General features: G+C 43.0%; 1 protein-coding gene across 5 annotated transcripts in view; it reads left to right on the top strand.

The window, feature by feature from the left end:
- The window catches only part of EIF4ENIF1 (eukaryotic translation initiation factor 4E nuclear import factor 1), a 39,341-nt gene extending 23,403 nt beyond the window's left edge, over positions 1-15,938 (top strand). For 4 of the 5 annotated variants that reach the window (XM_074356795.1, XM_074356794.1, XM_045514918.2 and 1 more), the window contains exons 8-19: positions 2,725-2,860; positions 3,072-3,251; positions 4,061-4,293; positions 6,434-6,505; positions 6,948-7,131; positions 8,100-8,179; positions 8,530-8,672; positions 11,098-11,182; positions 12,589-12,721; positions 13,815-14,159; positions 14,441-14,605; positions 15,195-15,938. In XM_074356795.1, coding sequence (XP_074212896.1) covers positions 2,725-2,860; positions 3,072-3,251; positions 4,061-4,293; positions 6,434-6,505; positions 6,948-7,131; positions 8,100-8,179; positions 8,530-8,672; positions 11,098-11,182; positions 12,589-12,721; positions 13,815-14,159; positions 14,441-14,605; positions 15,195-15,436 — 1,998 coding nt within the window. In that variant the 3' untranslated portion in view covers positions 15,437-15,938. The remainder of the gene's footprint in view (positions 1-2,724; positions 2,861-3,071; positions 3,252-4,060; positions 4,294-6,433; positions 6,506-6,947; positions 7,132-8,099; positions 8,180-8,529; positions 8,673-11,097; positions 11,183-12,588; positions 12,722-13,814; positions 14,160-14,440; positions 14,606-15,194) is intronic. The other variant, XM_074356797.1, reaches the window with a different exon arrangement.
- Positions 15,939-17,296: the final 1,358 nt, after the last annotated feature.

The raw sequence follows: 17,296 nt of genomic DNA, 5'->3' as shown, positions 1-17,296 counted from the left end.
CGTCATTAAAAAGTCTACAGATAACAAGAGTGTGGAGAAAAGGGAACCCTCCTACACTGTTGGTGGGAATGTAAATTGGTGCAGCCACTATGGAGGACAGTATGGAGGTTCCTTAAAAAACTAAAAATAAACTTACCGTATGATCAAGCAATCCCATTCCTAGGCATTATCTGGAAAAAAATATAATTTGAAAAGATTCATGCACCCCAGTGTTCACAGCAGCACTGTTTACAGTAGGCAAGAGACATGGAAGCAACCTAAATGTCCATCGACAGATGATTGGTTAAAGATGTTTTATATATATATACAATATATATACACACACACACACAATTAAACATACACACACAGTGGAATACTACTCAGCCATAGAAAAGAATGAAATATAATGCCATTTGCAGCAATATGAATGGACCTAGAGATTATCATACTAAGTAACAAAAGTCAGAAAGACAAATACCATATGATAGCACTTCTATGTGGAATCTAAAATATGATACAAATGAACTCATTTACAAAGCAGAAACAGACTCACAAACATGGAAAACAAACTTATGGTTACCAAAGTGGATAGGTGTTGCAGACAGATAAATTAGTTTGGGATTAGCAGATACAAACTATTATATATAAAATAAACAACAAGGTCCTACTATATAGCACAGGGAACTATATTCAGTATCCTGTAATAAACCATAGTGGAAAAGGAAATGAAAAAAATTGTGTTTAACTGAATCACTTTGCTGTAATACCACAAACTAACAACATTGTGAATCAACTATACCTCAGTAAAATATTTAAGTATTAAAAATCTCGTCTAGAAAGAGCTGAAACATACCAGCATGTAGTTCAGTCTCCTCTTCCTGACCCACTGATAGCAGACAAGGATGCAGCAGAGGTCAGAGCTGAGATCTCCATCTCCTGTGCCAAGGCACGGAGCGAGGCACCGCTACTGTGGAATGCCCCAACTGGCTCTGTGGTAAAAATGACTGAACAGATAAACTCAGGATTGTTTTGTTGTTCAGAATGCTTTAGTATCTTGAAATTGGCATTTCTAGTAAATGTGTATAAAAGTGATTTTGTTTCTACTTATGTTTTGGCTATAATAAAACTTAGTTTCTATAATAGAAACAGTCACTGATCAAGATATGGAAATGACTTTCTCAACACTTACTGTCAGATCTTTAGAAAATGTCCAGATACTTTATATTCACATCTTTTACTTTTTCATGTTCCTCCTATATATCTTCTGGCTTTTTTCCTAAACAGTGTGATCAGAGGAAATAAAAGGATTAAAGTGCAAAACTATTTTTGCTATTTGTAAAATTTCAAAGTCTTTTCAAAATTAAAATATTTTTAATAGCTCTAGCTTTTATTTTTAAAATAATTCCTATTTATCTCCGAGGTGGGTGTATTTTGGGTACAATTCCCAATTTTTCACAGTGAAACATCACTTCATAATGCCTGTCTTATAATTTAATGATTGCAAATTATGCACTTGAAAGTCAGTACTATTTAAGGTGTGAGAGTCTACAGGTAGAATGTGATTGAAACTGCATAATACCTGAGAAGATAGAAGTTCCACGGGTAATCAAATTGATGTCTTGAATTAAAATCCCTTATCCTTGTATTCAAGAGAATTATTTGTGGCTTAGATTGGGTATGTGTTAGGAGAAAATTCTTCCAGATAGGAATAAAAGTATAAACTTAACCTTCCACTACTGAACTTTGACTAGAAACTGAGTTCTAGACTTCAGATAAAACAAAGTTCCTAATTCTCATCTGTGTACCGGTTTTGGGGGAACCCTTTTTTTTATCATTGGTATAGAAGTGAAAGTTTATCCCTTACTTTCAAGGCTGTGCCTCATCTTTGGATTGACGTTTGCTTTATCTTGTCTTTTCTAAATATTAATAAGAACACTGCATAAAGATCAGTTTGGATCTTTAATTAGATTTATAATCGGGTAAAAAATGTTTAAATCTAGTTTTTAAGAAGAGTTGGTAGTAGAAATTACTACTATGAAACAGTGTTGAAGAAATTTTTTCTACTCATAGAGCATCATTTAATTGCTCTTATTAAACCAGAAACTATGGAGGTCAGATTTAAGCAAAAACAAACACCTGAAAACCTCCTATTAAGTTTCAAGAGATACTAGAGATCAGTTGAATGTTCATCTTTCAAATTCTGACACACTTTCTAAACTTTGACTTGGAATTATGATCTTCATGAGCTCTACTTTTTAGCTTTCGGGTTCTAAAATTATCTGCATTGGATTTTGTGGTGTTCATTACAATCTTGAGGATGTTGAACTTTGAAGCAGAGCTTTTCATCAGCTCTCCATGCTTGGTTGATGGCCACTCTTCAGCCTGGCAATGGGCTGCTTTACTCTGGTGCTGATTTGATTTTGCAACTATGCCCCCTTAGAACATTCATGGATTTTCTAACGAGGCGAAGATAGAAAGCCAGAATACTTTGGCACAGGGGTTTTGTTCTGTATGCTTAGAAAGTACATGGTTGGTTATGCCCAAGTCTTGGTTACTCAGAAATGATCCAGGAGGGGAAGAAAAATTAACGATGTTCAAAATCCTAAGTTCTGAGGGTGTTTACCTTCAGATCAGCAGCATCAAAGGAAGTTTCAAAGTAAGTGACCCTTTCTTAAGATTTGAACCTTCTTGTCCTTTTTGCCTAGAAACTATCATCTTAACCCCTTTTACCTTTCTTTTTAGATGATAGAAGATGTTTTGGGAGAAGGGTCAGTCTCTGCCAGTCGGTTCAGTAGGTGGTTCTCTAACCCGAGCCGATCAGGAAGCCGATCCAGCAGTCTTGGGTCAACACCACATGAAGAACTGGAAAGACTTGCAGGTAAAAGTGCTTCAGATTCTGGCCTTGGATGTAGACTTGAGCTTTCTCTGACATGGTTCATTCTGTCTTCATTAGGCAGGGGTCTGTTAGCATTAAAGGTCTCTGGATACTGATAAAACCTTCGATTTGTGTTTTCTTAATATTGTTGATGATATGTTTTTGTACTTGATCATGACCAGTTAATTATGAATATATTTACTTGCAATATTAGGTCTGGAACAAGCCATCCTCTCTCCTGGACAGAACTCGGGGAATTATTTTGCTCCTATACCATTAGAAGACCATGCTGAAAATAAAGTGGATATTCTAGAAATGCTACAGAAAGCCAAAGTGGATTTAAAACCTCTCCTTTCCAGCCTTTCTGCAAATAAAGAAAAGCTTAAAGAGAGCTGTAAGTATTTATTACAGTCTGCTTTAGATATCTGAAACATTTGGATGATCAGTCTAAACGCAGAATTGGTTCTAACAGACTGCTGTTCTCATCAGAAGTCAAATAGATGGTGGGTTTTGTTTAATATTCTTCAAAAACACTTTTTTTTGTTTGTTTTCTTTGGGTTTTTTTGGTGGGGGGTGGTGAAGTAATTAGGCTTATTTATTTATTTATTTATTTTTAGAGGAGGTACTGGGGATTGAACCCAGGACCTTGTGCATGCTAAGCATGCGCTCTACCATTTGAGCTATACCCCCTACCCAAAAACACTTTCTAATCGAATAATACCACCTCTTTGAGAATCTAGTAGTCAGTGGGTCGTGAGGCCGGTGGTAGGAACTTTCCCTCCAAGCCCTCCTCCTTACCTGGAGCCTGATTATGACACTCCAGTGAATGCTGTAGTCCTCCTGAGCGTGACTTGGCAGCTCCTCAACCTCTGCCCCAGGCTGCTGCGTTCCTGCTGAGGTTAAAAGCCCTCAGCATAAACCTTAGTCGTGTAATAACCATGGTGCAGGAGGCGCTCTTGCTGGCGTTGGGCTACCTGGCATTCCTGTCCCTGGTAGCAGGTCTCAAGAAGACTCATTATAAAACGTCCCCCTGCAGGATCTGAAAGTCTTTTCCGTCGGTCTGTTTTTAGTGTCAGCCTTTTCTGACAGCCTTACTTCAGCTGTGAAATAAATCGGTTTCACCTTCACCATCACGTTAAGCAAAAAGAACTCCTAAAACATATTCCTTTGCTGGGCTTAACCTGGACTTTCCCAACCTTTCAGCACATTCAGGGGTTGTGCTCTCAGTGGAAGAGGTAGAAGCAGGGCTCAAGGGCCTGAAGGTGGACCAGCAAGTGAAGACTTCGACTCCTTTTATGGCAGAACATTTAGAGGAGACCCTGAGTACTGTGACCAGCAATCGACAGCTCAAAAAAGATGGAGATATGACTGCGTTCAACAAGCTAGTGAGCACCATGAAGGCAAGTGGGACTTTGCCTTCTCAGCCCAAAGTCAGCGTAAGTATTTGTCACACATCCCAGCCTTTTCTCCTTTTCCCTCTTTCTATTCCACCTCCCATCGCAATAAATGGATTTTTTAAAAAGGTATTCTGAGTAAGTTGGAAATTCTTTAGTGGTCATTTGGTCCTTGATGCTTTTGTGTGTTAATTACCACTGTACTGTTTGTTACTAGAAAAAAGCAGACTTGTGGTTAATCTGTACATGTTGTGGGTGACAGTATATGGATTGAAAGATGCAGACACCACTTGCTTATCTTAACTCACTGCTAAAGAAGTGTAAAAATATCTTTCGGGATGAGCTCAAGAAAGTTTTCTGTTTATTCAGCTACTTAAGTTAAAGTAACTTACCATATTTTCATAGTAAAATCTTTCTTTTCACACCTTCTAGTTACCTCCAGACACCTGGGATCATTTGCTTGCTTGATTAGGCTGTTGACAGTTGTACGTATTATTGTAAAGTATCTGAGATAGATTTTTCAAGACAGTTACTTTCTGTTAATTTACTAATAGAAAAAGCTTTGACTGCAAACTTGTAAAACACCTCCAGGCGTTCAGTAGGGTTACAGGGTGCCTGCATGTCAGTAAACGCAGGTATGTAGCACATACTGGTCTTTGTTACAACACGTTAGAGGGTGGCTCTCAGCCATAGTCTGTTTGTCAGTGTTGCTAACCCTTGATGCTACAAAGTGATAGGAGAAACGGTAAATCTGAATAATAAAAACATGAACATAGACTTACTCTAGTTGCTAAGTTACAGCAAATTTATCAAATTGAGTTTTGCCTCTTGTTTTCTCCTGACGCCGTCTCGTCTGGGAACTACAGGTTAACCATGGCAGTAGTTGACTCATTGCGCCTCGTACCAAGGGAGGGCAGCTGATCTTTGGTGTTTCTTATCTGACCAGCAATTAGTGTTAGGTCCTAATAGGTGCCATTGTCCCTGGCCTACCTGCCTGACTCTCTACCTCTGAAAGGAGGCATCTCAGATAGATAGGCTTGTTCCTGTGCATCTGACCACACCACGCCAGTCACAGGGGAATGTTCCTTGTAAGCTGCTTTAGAATAATTTCCCTACAAAGAATTACTAGATGTGAATGCTTTCAAATGAGGACTAAAGGGACTGCAGACTATCCTGTTCTGCTTTCTCGTTACCTTTATACCTTGGTGACTGGGTGCCGACTACAGTGGTGTGTGAGTGACTAAGAAATGGGAGTGGGGGAATTCAGTAGTTTACCTGATGCTCTTGAATATTTTTGTTTCAGGTATGATTTTAGGGTTTGATGTTGGGGTTTCTGTGCTCTGAAATATATCTGGTTTCAGCTCAAGGAATGAGCCTCAAATACATGCATAAAGGAATGGATGATATAATTTAAGTTGCTAGGTAAAGAGTAACACAAACTCAACCTAGAAAGAACGCAACAAGGAAATAATGTAATAAGTGGCCCAGGTATTGTCCCAAAATACTGCTTGATTTGCATGTTGTTGTTAAGTCATGGACTACCTGAGAAATCAAGTCTGTAATTACTACAACTGTGTGTGTTATGTGTATACTATTTCTGATCTGCCGCCATCCATTTCGGTTCAGTCATATTGGAGATAACCATACATTACAGAACAGTTTGTTCAAAACAATGAAGTTCAAATTTCCTGAACTATAACAATTCTAGCCAAACTCACATGTTGTTTACTAGGTTTTTTGTACCATCTGTGGTACGTGTTAAAGATAATGGGTACCAAAGGTTGTCTCAAAAATTAAAATGTATAAATTATCAGAATTTCCTACTTGTGACTTCCTGCTAAATAAGCATTCCCCTATTTCACCATTTTTCTTTTCCCCTTTTGGTCACAATGTTAGAAATAGTAAAATGGACTTGAGCTTACCACAGAGAGGAAACGACCTTGTCTGAGGGTCTCTGAGTGGACCTTGCACATACATGTGAAGATTCTTCCCGTTCCCAGATCTTTGGGATCTGTGTGATGAGAGGGTGGAACAAGTTGATCTCAGTTAGTTTTCTGTGATTTGGACGTCATTCTGCGGTTAAGTGCCAACTCCCTGGGTAGTTTTTAGTGTTTTCTTTTGGTCCCAAATTAATCTATAAATATGTAGAAGTTTAAAACCAGTTCTCCTTTGACTTTTTTAGCGAAACCTTGAAAGCCATTTGATGTCCCCTGCTGAGATTCCAGGCCAGCCTGTCCCTAAGAACATCTTGCAGGTACTTCACAATCTTATACAGAGGCCTCGGAGTCCTGAACAGTAGTCCTCTGAACTGGTTTTGTGTAGTGGTCCAGTTCCATGCTGCCTCGCAATGAAGGATGTGGTGTCACTGCCTGGCATAGTTGTGTCGCTGTTAATCTCAGTGTGGGGTGGGGAGGTGGCTAAAAAAGAGGACAGACTAAGCCCTTGATTTCCAGTTTGCAAGTTTGCAATTTCTTTGGAGATTTAAAGTATCTAACCTATGTTTGTAGCACTAACTTAAAGGAAATGTTGCTAGCTGAACGTACAGAGAAATTTGTTGTGTGTGTATGTGCCAAGTTTGTCAGTGGAGAATGAGGGAGATTAATCATTGATTTCAAAAATTTAATCCATAATCCACAACCTCTGACTAGGAGGAAGGACCAGGTTTGTTCACAACGATTTGACTTTTCTGCCTTTAGGAACTTCTGGGTCCACCAGTTCAGAGACCTGCTTCTTCCAATCTTCTGAGTGGCCTTATGGGGAGCTTGGAGCCTACGACATCTTTACTGGGGCAAAGAGCACCCTCTCCTCCCTTGTCACAGGCATTTCAAACAAGAGCAGCCTCAGCCGACTACCTTCGTCCCAGAATACCTTCACCAGTTGGTAAATGCTCGCAGACGCAGGCCTGTCCCCGTCATCATGCCCTCCGCTTCCCCCGCAGAGGTTGTACCAGTCCCCTGGAACTGGCCAGCTCTTTTTCATGGGCATCCTTAAACAGTTTAAAAAGAAATGTATTCATTTATTATGCTTTTTTCAGTGGGTGGTGAGGACACAAATGAGGAAAATAGCTTATTTATCTACCTGCTCTTCCAGTTAAGTATGTTCGTGTTACAGTTTTGTATTTTTTTCTTGAGGTTGATCTAAATTGGATCCAGCTCTTCAGTCATTTTTCTTATTTTGGGAATTCAAGCAAAAAAAGTTATTTTGGCTCCTTAGGTTTTTCCTGTATGGAGAAGTCAGGGTGTGGCTCTCTACCAGCCTAATGAAGTTGTGCACAATCAACTGTTAGGCCTTGTGGCTAAATTAGAATAATTTAAGAAGAATGAATGGAAGAAGCACTCAGAAGGCTGTCTTAGCAAAGTGTTGTGCAGATTCTCAGAGTGTCCCTACCACCTTGGACCACGTTGGGCTCCTGGCTTCTCTGGCCCCCGCCAGTCATACCTTGAAAGGAAGTTTTTGCAATCTTTCCAGAGTTAGGAGGATGCAGTGGAAAGAGTATGAACCACAAAGCACTGGTCTCTGCTTTGGTATCAGCTGGCTTGATGATGGTGGGCCAGATCACTAGCTAGAAAAGATCTTCTCTAACAGACAGAGGACTCAGCTCTAAAAGGGACAAAGCTGACAGCTTAGTGAGGAAAATAGATACACCAGCAATTTGGGTCATTAAATGATCTGACTGAGGTCCACTTAGCCCACTGTGGGCGCACAGAAGGAGAGAGGCATCATCAGCCCGGGATCTCAGTACTTCCTGGCAGAGGTGGTCTTCGGCGTGGAGCAGCAGGCATCAGTGATGGTGCCTGCCTGGTGGGCGGCTGCTGTCTTGACACTCACGGAGACTAACTTTCCAACAGGTTTCACAGCAGGACCACAGCAGCTACTCGGAGATCCATTCCAAGGCGTGCGCAAGCCTATGAGCCCTGTCACAGCCCAGGTCTGGCCGAGGTCTTTCTCACGCTCAGTCTGTTGGCTTGCTTTTCACCCTTACTGTTGCTTGTGGGATGGAGAATTAAATTGGTACAGTGCTTGGAAGTGGTTTTGAACTATAATTCAAGCTCAATGAAGGCTAGAAAGTTGGTGAAATTATATGAACTATGAACATGTGAAGTCATACTTAAATAGCTAAAATCCTGTTCAGTGGATTGGCAGCACAATTAGTTAGGTTTGCAATATCTAGTTTCTCTCAGGTGCTGCTTAAATATACTTTCTCTAAGTGAGCAAAGAGAGAAGGTGTGTTGACTGTCCTCATTCTTCTGCTAACCCTCCTCTGCCACTTCTGTTCAGCAGATGAGCCAGCTAGAACTGCAGCAGGCGGCTTTGGAGGGGCTGGCCCTGCCGCACGACCTTGCAGTGCAGGCAGCAAACTTCTACCAGCCTGGCTTTGGCAAACCGCAAGCGGACAGAACCAGAGACGGATTCAGAAACAGGTAAATTACTAATCCTACCCTTGTGGAGATTTATAAATTATTTTTCCTCAGAGTAGCAAATTAGTGCGTACAATAGAAGTTATACTACGGATAACTGACATACTGTACGATATGTGGTGCCAATTCCATCTCCTGAAAGTTTAGAGAAAATCATATGATTGAATTCTACTGCAGGGGCATAGGTTTGTCATCCTATGTAATTTTAGTCATATTCATTTAAAGGATTCATTTTTACCAGTGTAGGTAGCATAGCTACTTGTTTGCAGTTATGCTGATGAGATGATGAAAAATAAAACTCCACTTAGCTTCCTTCCCCACAGATTCCTTGTTAGATGTCAGACTGACCCTTGATTTGGGTTTGCTGAACAGAGCTGTTAACAAATGATCACTGGTTTCACTCTCCTCGCATTCTCTCTGCTGGTTGCAACAAGTAGTGAGATGAAGTGAACCATGAATTGGGGGCAAAAGGGGTAGCAGTATTGTTCTTTTTTTGTGTGAAATGGAACAGACACAAAAAGCTGCATTAAACAAATGTGTAGTTGATTATAAGGCAGATCTCCCTTGTTAGCTACCCAGAAGCCTTCCATGTGCCTTATCTCAATACCTTTTCTCCCCTAGAAGTGACCATTGTCAAGCCCTTAAAAGTAATCACCACCTTCATATTTTTAGTTTTATCACCAAAATGTACATTCTTGAACACTATATTCCTGCCCCATATAGTACTTGGTAATTAAAATGTATTTATGTTTTCTTATATTAGAAGTCACATTGTTTAAGAAGTCATTTCTAAAATTGCCATATCAGTGTCTCAGTGTCTTGCTTCAGCTGGTCTTATACGTTGACACTTTCAGAAAACTGAGACCAGTTAGTACCCATACTCTTTCAAAGCACTTTTGATACCCAGAATTTTACTTGCTCTTGGGAACAACTCTAGGAGGTAGATGGGGTTAAAGAACTAAATTTTACAAAGAAACAGATTTTTTAAATGTGACTTACTTGAAACTAACAGGTAGATCCAAGTCAGTGTCTGCGGAGCCTTCAATTAATTTTAGTATCGAACGGCAGGCCCTTCCTGAACACTGTATACAGTTGTGTCCCCTGGCAGACATGATTTCTCCTTGCTTCGCTTTATTTTTGTATTGTACTTATCACCCTCTAGCAGACTATATTTTTTTCTCTCTCTCATTGCCCATAGTAACCCGTCTTTACCCTGCAAACACAAGAATGTAATGAAGGCAAAGATTTGTTTCATTTTGTTTATTGCTGTATCCCCAGCACCTAAAACAGTGTTCAGCACATAGTAGGTGCTCAAATATGTTTATCAGAAGGAATAAATGATAGGTCGTGCAGAACCACCAGATTTGGGGTTACCTCTTAACCACCCAGAATACCACTGCGCTCTCTCTCTCCCCCTTTGTCATCATACTCAGTCTCACTGTGGCAGCACTGGGGCTTACCTGGTACAGACTGGAAAGAAGCCATGAGCTTAGGATTCCCATCTGCTTATGAGTCAGAGAATTTACAGAATCCCTGAGTGTACTTGGGCCTTGGCCTTTGTGGTACAAGGTCTAACGTGGCTGAAATGCAGTGAAGGTTTGATTAGTCAATGGGCTCACATAATTCTTCTCTCAGCCTGTTTGTCTTGGTCAGCTGTTACCTGTTTTCTTCCAGGTTAGGAGAGATGGGGAGTCTGTTCTTTTAAATTGTATTTGGGAGGCCTGTGATCAACCTTGTGTGTAGACCAGGAGTGGCAAGGAATGCTGCATGAAACTGGGCCCAAAGAACAACTGAAACTCTTGGTGCTCTAGCTGACTTGAACCAGTGTCTCCCGCAGCAGCAGTTCCTGCCAGGCAGTGTGCTGCCTACCCTCTGGAGCATAGCCGGCCTACAGAATGAAGGCCCTCCCTAGCCTGTGTCACTGGTGTGGTCAGCAAATAACCTACACATCCGCCCTGGGCCAGCCTCCATTCCTGAGGCCTTCCCCGTACTCGTTCCTTCTGCCTGAATCGTTGTTCTCCGTCCGTAGATTCTCACTGGCACACTCAGTTTAATGCAGCTCCTTCCCAGAGCAGCTTTCCCAAAGTCCCTGCGGCAGGAGTATCCTCTCATCCCTTCTGCCCCTCACTTTCCCATTGTACACCATTGGTGTCTAACATTGACATGCCTTGTTTGCCCTACATTAGTAAGTGTCTCCCCGCTGGAGGAGAGTTCTTGCAAGGCCCAGAACCATGTTCCATTAAGGTTTGTCTTCCCTCAGAACTTAGCATGTGGTTTTGCATGTGTTAGGCATTCATTAAATGCTTGGGAAATTGAATTAGAGAAAGGAAATGGGAAGCTTCATAGGCTGACCTTGAGTATTATGTGGTTTTTAGAACTTGGAGTTGGAGCAGGTTGGGGATCACACTGATAACTGGTTTGTTCACAGGCAACAGCGAGTGACCAAGTCACCAGCCCCTGTGCACCGAGGGAATTCCTCTTCCCCTGCCCCCGCTGCCTCCATCACAAGCATGGTCAGTGCCCTTTGCCTTTGTGAATGACTTCTGGGCTTCTCCCTGTTTGGTTGTGCTTATGTTGTATCACTGTGTACCGCAAAATATCCTTGCGTGCCTTCCACAGGAGTCTCTGATTTACTAGACTTTTATGACCACCTGTTTATTAGTTCTTCCTCTTTTCAGGATACAGTCTAAGTCTTAGGATTCTAGTGAAGCCCTTAGATTGGGGGAAGTGTGTTCTAGCAGCTGGATGAGTATGGGCTGGAGCATACCCAGTGGGGTAGTATGTTCAAACAAATGAGCAGTTAAAGGGGGGAGCAGGGGAGGACAGGGGTGAAAGACAGAAGGTGAGGTAGATGGGGTGACTGGGGTTGGATCATGGGGAGTCTGGTGAAAGAAACATGATGGGACTTCACAAATTCAGACTCAGATCTCAAGGATAAGAACTCAGGCTGCGTGGTAGAGCACAGGCTTAGCATGCACAAAGTCCTGGGTTCAATCCCCAGGACCTCCATTAAAATAAATAAACCTAATTGCCTCCCCCAACCTAAAAAAGAAAAAAAAAAATTAAGGTTGGTACAGAGGGGCTTGCTTATTTTACAACTGACTCGTGTGCCAGCATCATTTTTTTTAGGTTTCATTCCCCCCCTAGACCCTTACCACCTAATCAAAGCTGATAAGCCAAGGGGAAAAGACTATTATTACCTCTACTTCAGGACCTCAAGTGGGGCTTTGCACTAAGCACCCTGAAGGCAGGATCTCGAAGGAGCTTTTCTGTTCATAATTCATGCTGTCTCCTGTCATCAAGGATTTGGGGTTTAATGAGAAAAGTTGTGTGTGTAATAAAATCATCAGTGTAAAAATAGGCTGTGCAGAGATGGGAACAGTGACCCCACATGGTGAGTACTGGTAGCTGAGGAGACCTGGAAGAAGACAGTTGTGGATTTTCTGGTTGCAGAGTTAAGATGGAAAACCGTAGGAGTACAGAGAGATTTAGGTTCTGGGGTTGTCTCTGGAATGTCCTTTCCCAGCTGGAAGGGCTGTTGCTCCAGGGTGTACTTCTGGCCGTGTTCTTCCACCTTCCCAGCCTAATCGTGGGCTGGGGAAATGGCCGAAGCGCAGGCTGCAAAGGCAGGTCCCCGTCACCACAGACGAGGTAGGTTGAAGTTTCTGTGCTTTAACTACCTTTGTCTTAGAGCTCAATCTAGGTTTTGATGAAAGTGAATTGTGAGCAAGGGATGATGCACTTGGGACACTGCCTGTTTGGCCCATTGTTTCTTCCAGCAGCTAATCACCAGAATATTGCAGTTGGCCTCTGCCACCTGTAGACAGAAGGGGACTCTCCAGCTTGAGTAGTTTGGCCAGTTAATCCTGACCAAAAGGCATTTAGAGAATGTGGTAATACAAATTGCTTTTCTCTGCAGCTTTCTCCTTCCTTCACTCCTACCTCAGTGATTCGTAAGATGTACGAGAGCAAAGAGAAAAGCAAGGAGGAGCCAGCATCTGGAAAAGCAGCTCTTGGGGACAGTAAAGAGGACACTCAGAAGGCCAGTGAAGGTACTGCAAAGCTGTTGAGGATGTGCTGCCCGACAGGTGTGCCGGAGAGCATCAGCCTGCGTGCTGACCAGCCCGACCTGATTCTCTGCAAAGCCCCGGGCAAGACCCCTGGCTGCCAGCTCATAGTCACTTAGGCACTTGAAATTCTGACCAACCTATTGCGGTATGAATGCTAGTGTTAGACAGCAAGAGCAAGCGTTAGCTTAGGATGCCTATTTAGGCTTGAATTATCAGTACGTTGATTTGGCAGATTAATAAAAGTTCAGTTTTATTTCTGAAAGGTTCTCTCTAGTCTGCAGAGACTATCCAATAAAAATTCTGTGCAGTGGATGAAGCATATAGGAGGTGTGTGAGAGCCTTCAAAGTGTATAGAAAATGAAAGAGGTTTTTAGGAGTTGCACAGTTGGGATTGTTAAGGACATGGCAAAACAGATTCTAATAAGTGAGGCGTACATAGGTTAGAGTATTGGTCTGAGAGCTTTTTGACTCTGCGAAAGCTTCTGGGAAAAAGGAAATCCTATTGGTCCTACTAAAAGGCAGTTCAGTTTCCCTCACGAGACTGTAATTGCTCTTTAAGCTTTCTGCTGTGATGGATTTGCATAATTTTACTCACTTGATCTCCCCGGGAGGCTAAAAAGCATGTTAATCCCAAGCAGCTGATTAGGATGGGACTAGCTCCCCGCAGATCCCAGACCACGGCCCTGAGGCAGAGCAGGTGCCCAGCTGAGGTGGACCACAGGGCCTGACGCGCCAGGCTCGCTTGCCCGTAGCTGTTCTGGGTCGGGAGGATTGTAAGAACAAAGATGCGGGCTTTTTATATGTTATCACTTCAGAGCCTTTGGTTTTTTAGAGTGTAGCAAAAATGAACTGTGTTCCAGCAAGGTGTTGGAAGCCTGGAAAACGTGGAGTCTAGTCTCAGCTCTGTCCCTGACTCCCGTGACCTTGACTGGGCCTGTTCATAAGGCAAAACGATGGTCCCTTTGGTGCAGTTCTCTCTATCTGTTGAGGGGATCAAATAAGGATTGTGAAGTTTCTAAGAAATGAGTTACTGGATCATTGGGAGGACCAAAATATTCTGTCTGAATCCTTACAGAGAACCTCCTGTCATCCAGCTCTGTGCCCACTGCTGATAGAGACTCTTCTCCCACTACACATCCCAAACTGTCGACGCTGCAGCGGTCTTCATGTTCCACCCCACTGTCCCAGACCAACCGTTACACCAAAGAACAAGATTATCGACCTAAAGCAACTGGGAGAAAAACGCCCACCTTGGCATCCCCAGTTCCAGGAACACCTTTTCTCCGCCCTGTCCATCAAGTTCCCCTTGTCCCCCACGTCCCAATTGTGCGGCCTGCTCACCAGCTTCACCCAGGGTTGGTCCAAAGGATGCTGGCCCAGGGAGTACATCCACAGCATCTTCCAAGTCTGCTCCAAGCTGGTAAGTCTGACCTGCCATGGCAGCAGCCGCTAGAACTGATGACATGCTGTGCTGGGGGAGGTTTGCATCCTTAGAATGATGTTGCTAGGTTTTTTTTTTTTTTTTTTTTCCATTTTAACCAGTAGGTGCAAGCTAATCTATCCCTTTGTCCATTAAAAGATTAGGAACCTAGCTTAAGCATTCTTCATTCTGAATAAACTTTCAGATTAGCAAAACTGTACAGCCAAGCTTAAAAATTTCCAGGCAGAGTATTTCTCACGTTTCTTCTTTCTGCCCAATAGGTGTGCTTCCTCCTGGGATGGACCTTACTCATTTACAGGGAATATCTGGCCCAATCCTGGGTCAACCTTTTTACCCTTTACCTGCCACTAGTCACCCTCTCCTAAACCCTCGTCCTGGGACACCTCTGCATCTGGCAATGATGCAACAGCAGCTGCAGCGCTCAGGTAGGTTCAGGAACGGGCCAGGTAAGCTGAGGATGGGCTGAATAGGCTCAGAGTTTTTGGACCAGTTCCCAGTGAAGGGGATGAAATGATACTGACCATTCATTCTTTAACTTACCCTAGCAAGACTGGGATAGGGGTGTAACCAGATAACAGGATGAAGTAAACCAACCTCTGGGATTTGGAACCCCTGTGAAGACAGTGGGAGAGCCAGGTGTGCTCTGGCTTTTTTTGTCCTTTGCCTCCTAGGAGAGGAGGCTGAGAATCCTTCCAACAGTTCAGCATAGGGACTGCCAAGAGTAGATGCTCTCACCAGCTCATGTCAGTGCTTCTGTGATGTGGCTGCTTGTCATGGGAAGTAGTGATGTAACTAGGATGGGTTCTCAGTATGGATGGCTCCTGAATAGCTCAGCTTCCCAAGGTACTCTCTTCTGGTATTTTGCAAAGGGGTTTCCTAAAGAAGCCTGGAATCGATCATCTGGTAAAGAATTCTGTCTGGAGTTTTATGGATAGGGTTTGAGTGAAGCAGGGCCTTAGAGAACTACTTCCCACCTTGTGCGCTGAGTAGTAACCTCCCCTCTTATCCCCACAGTTCTCCATCCTCCAGGCTCTGGTTCCCAGGCAGCAGCTGTCAGCGTTCAGACGACACCCCAGAATGTGCCCAGCCGGTCCGGCCTGCCCCACATGCACTCCCAGCTGGAGCACCGCCCCAGCCAGAGGAGCAGCTCCCCAGTGGGCCTCGCCAAGTGGTTTGGCTCGGATGTGCTGCAGCAGCCCCTACCCTCCATGCCCGCCAAGGTCATCAGTGTAGATGAACTGGAATACCGACAGTGAACAGGCAGGCAGGCTCGCCGGAGCCTGGACCCTGGTGGCACCTGGTCAGAGCTCTGCTTCCTCATCTCGGGTTGATTTATGGGCCTTTATTTTGTGGCAAAGCTGTTCAAGGCACCCAGGCACCTGGTGTGGTCTGCATCATGACAGAAGGAACTTAACCCGAGTGGAACCTACGTGGTCTGAATACAGGATGCACGGTGTTGTCAGTCCTGGAAACAGTCTTTTTTTGTAAGATATGTGAATGAAGTGTTGGTGTCTTCACCAAAAGGTGACACCTTAAGGGTTCTAAGGAAATAAATGTATAGAACCTTGTGTACAGACCTGTGTATAAACAACTTTTGTACATACTTATAGGATAGCTTTTTTGAACTTATACAGCTGTACATAAAAGTAGCTGACATTAGTTAAGCCTGTGTCAAGTTTGGATTTTTTTTCCCACTTGTACATTTGGAACTTTTTCTTTTGGCCCATTAAAATTGCATATGCTAAGTGTGTCAATGAAGTGAACGGCACTGTTGTGTTTTTCTTCCTGAATCCCTTCCTTGAGGGAGATTATCTGAAGTTTTAATTTTTCTTTAAAGCTCATGGAATTGAACTCTCATTTAGGAAAAGGAAGCTATGGCCCTCTTTCGTGGGCCTTGAAGACCTCAATGGGCCAGTTTAGGGTGGGCTGACACTACAGGTATCTTGTGGCTAATACCAGATTACAGTGTATAGTTTCTAAAATTAAACCCACCTAGTGAAAAGTCTGTTTACTAGGTAATCATGTATATTATGGTAGTTTCTCCCAAACAAATCCACATTTACTGGGGCAAATGTCAACAATTGGTTGGCTTCCTGTTCTCCAGGTCAGTCCCCCTATAGGGCAAAATGGGGTCTCAGATTCTTGATTCAGTCTGTAATATTTTTCCATATAGAACTTCCCTCAAGACTCTGGTGTCTGTGTTAACTGATCCCTTGTGTTGTATCTCCTTCCTCAGCTCACAGTTATTTTCATTATTCACCTTAATTTCATGCACCACATTCTGGAAAAAAGGATCCTACCAGAATACTCTATGGTTTTAAGTCTCCTTTGCTGACTGAAGGTTTTTCAGTCCTATTGCTCTGAGGTGACAATCTTATTTTACAAGCTCCTCAACTGAACTCATCTAATTTCTCAATACTTGTCCATTTAGGGCCATTAAAGCTACTTTGACTTCATACTAGAGGGTCAAGTAATAAGACCATTCTCATTCACAGGTAAAGTAGGTAAGGTGATTGGATGTTGACTACAAGGGTGAAAAACAGCCTGAGTGTTGGGTGTAGCCAGTAAACCTGGAGCTGCTCACCCTGCTCGGTACATCCAGGAACACAAGAAAGCAAGTCGTCTTTCAACAAAAATGTGGCTTTATGGATTGAGCATGAGGTCTGTTTCTTCCTGGTACTTCAACTTCATTAGCACTCCCTCCCCCAGTGAGATCAACTGACCGTAATTCCTCAGCTACAGAAATATGCCGTTTAGACTTCTCCCAAATGCCTTGTTTCCTAGTTGAAACTGGGAAAGTCTCTGAAGAACAGTGGCAGAACACAGACACCTGAATCAGTTTCATCTTTCCTGTGTCCTCTTTCATGCTGAACCAACAGTTTTAGGTGTAGAGTAGGGAAGATTGGGTTGGAACTGTCAGTAAGAGCTTCACTTTCAGGCTAGAAGCTGGGATGACAGAAACAAACACGTGTAGGCACGAAGCAAAGGGAAAAGCCATCAGCCAATAATTGGTGAGATGGAGCCAGAAGGAAATGTGTTGCTGAGAAAAGAGCAGAAGCTAGTTACACAGATCTTAACGAAACTACTCTAGTGAATGGGACAGAGTAGAGGCAGAA

The sequence above is a fragment of the Camelus bactrianus genome, chromosome 32 (assembly GCF_048773025.1).
Source record: "Camelus bactrianus isolate YW-2024 breed Bactrian camel chromosome 32, ASM4877302v1, whole genome shotgun sequence".
NCBI lineage: Eukaryota > Metazoa > Chordata > Mammalia > Artiodactyla > Camelidae > Camelus > Camelus bactrianus.
The sequence above is the reverse complement of the archived record's forward strand: the minus strand, read 5'-3'. Positions and strand labels throughout refer to the sequence as shown.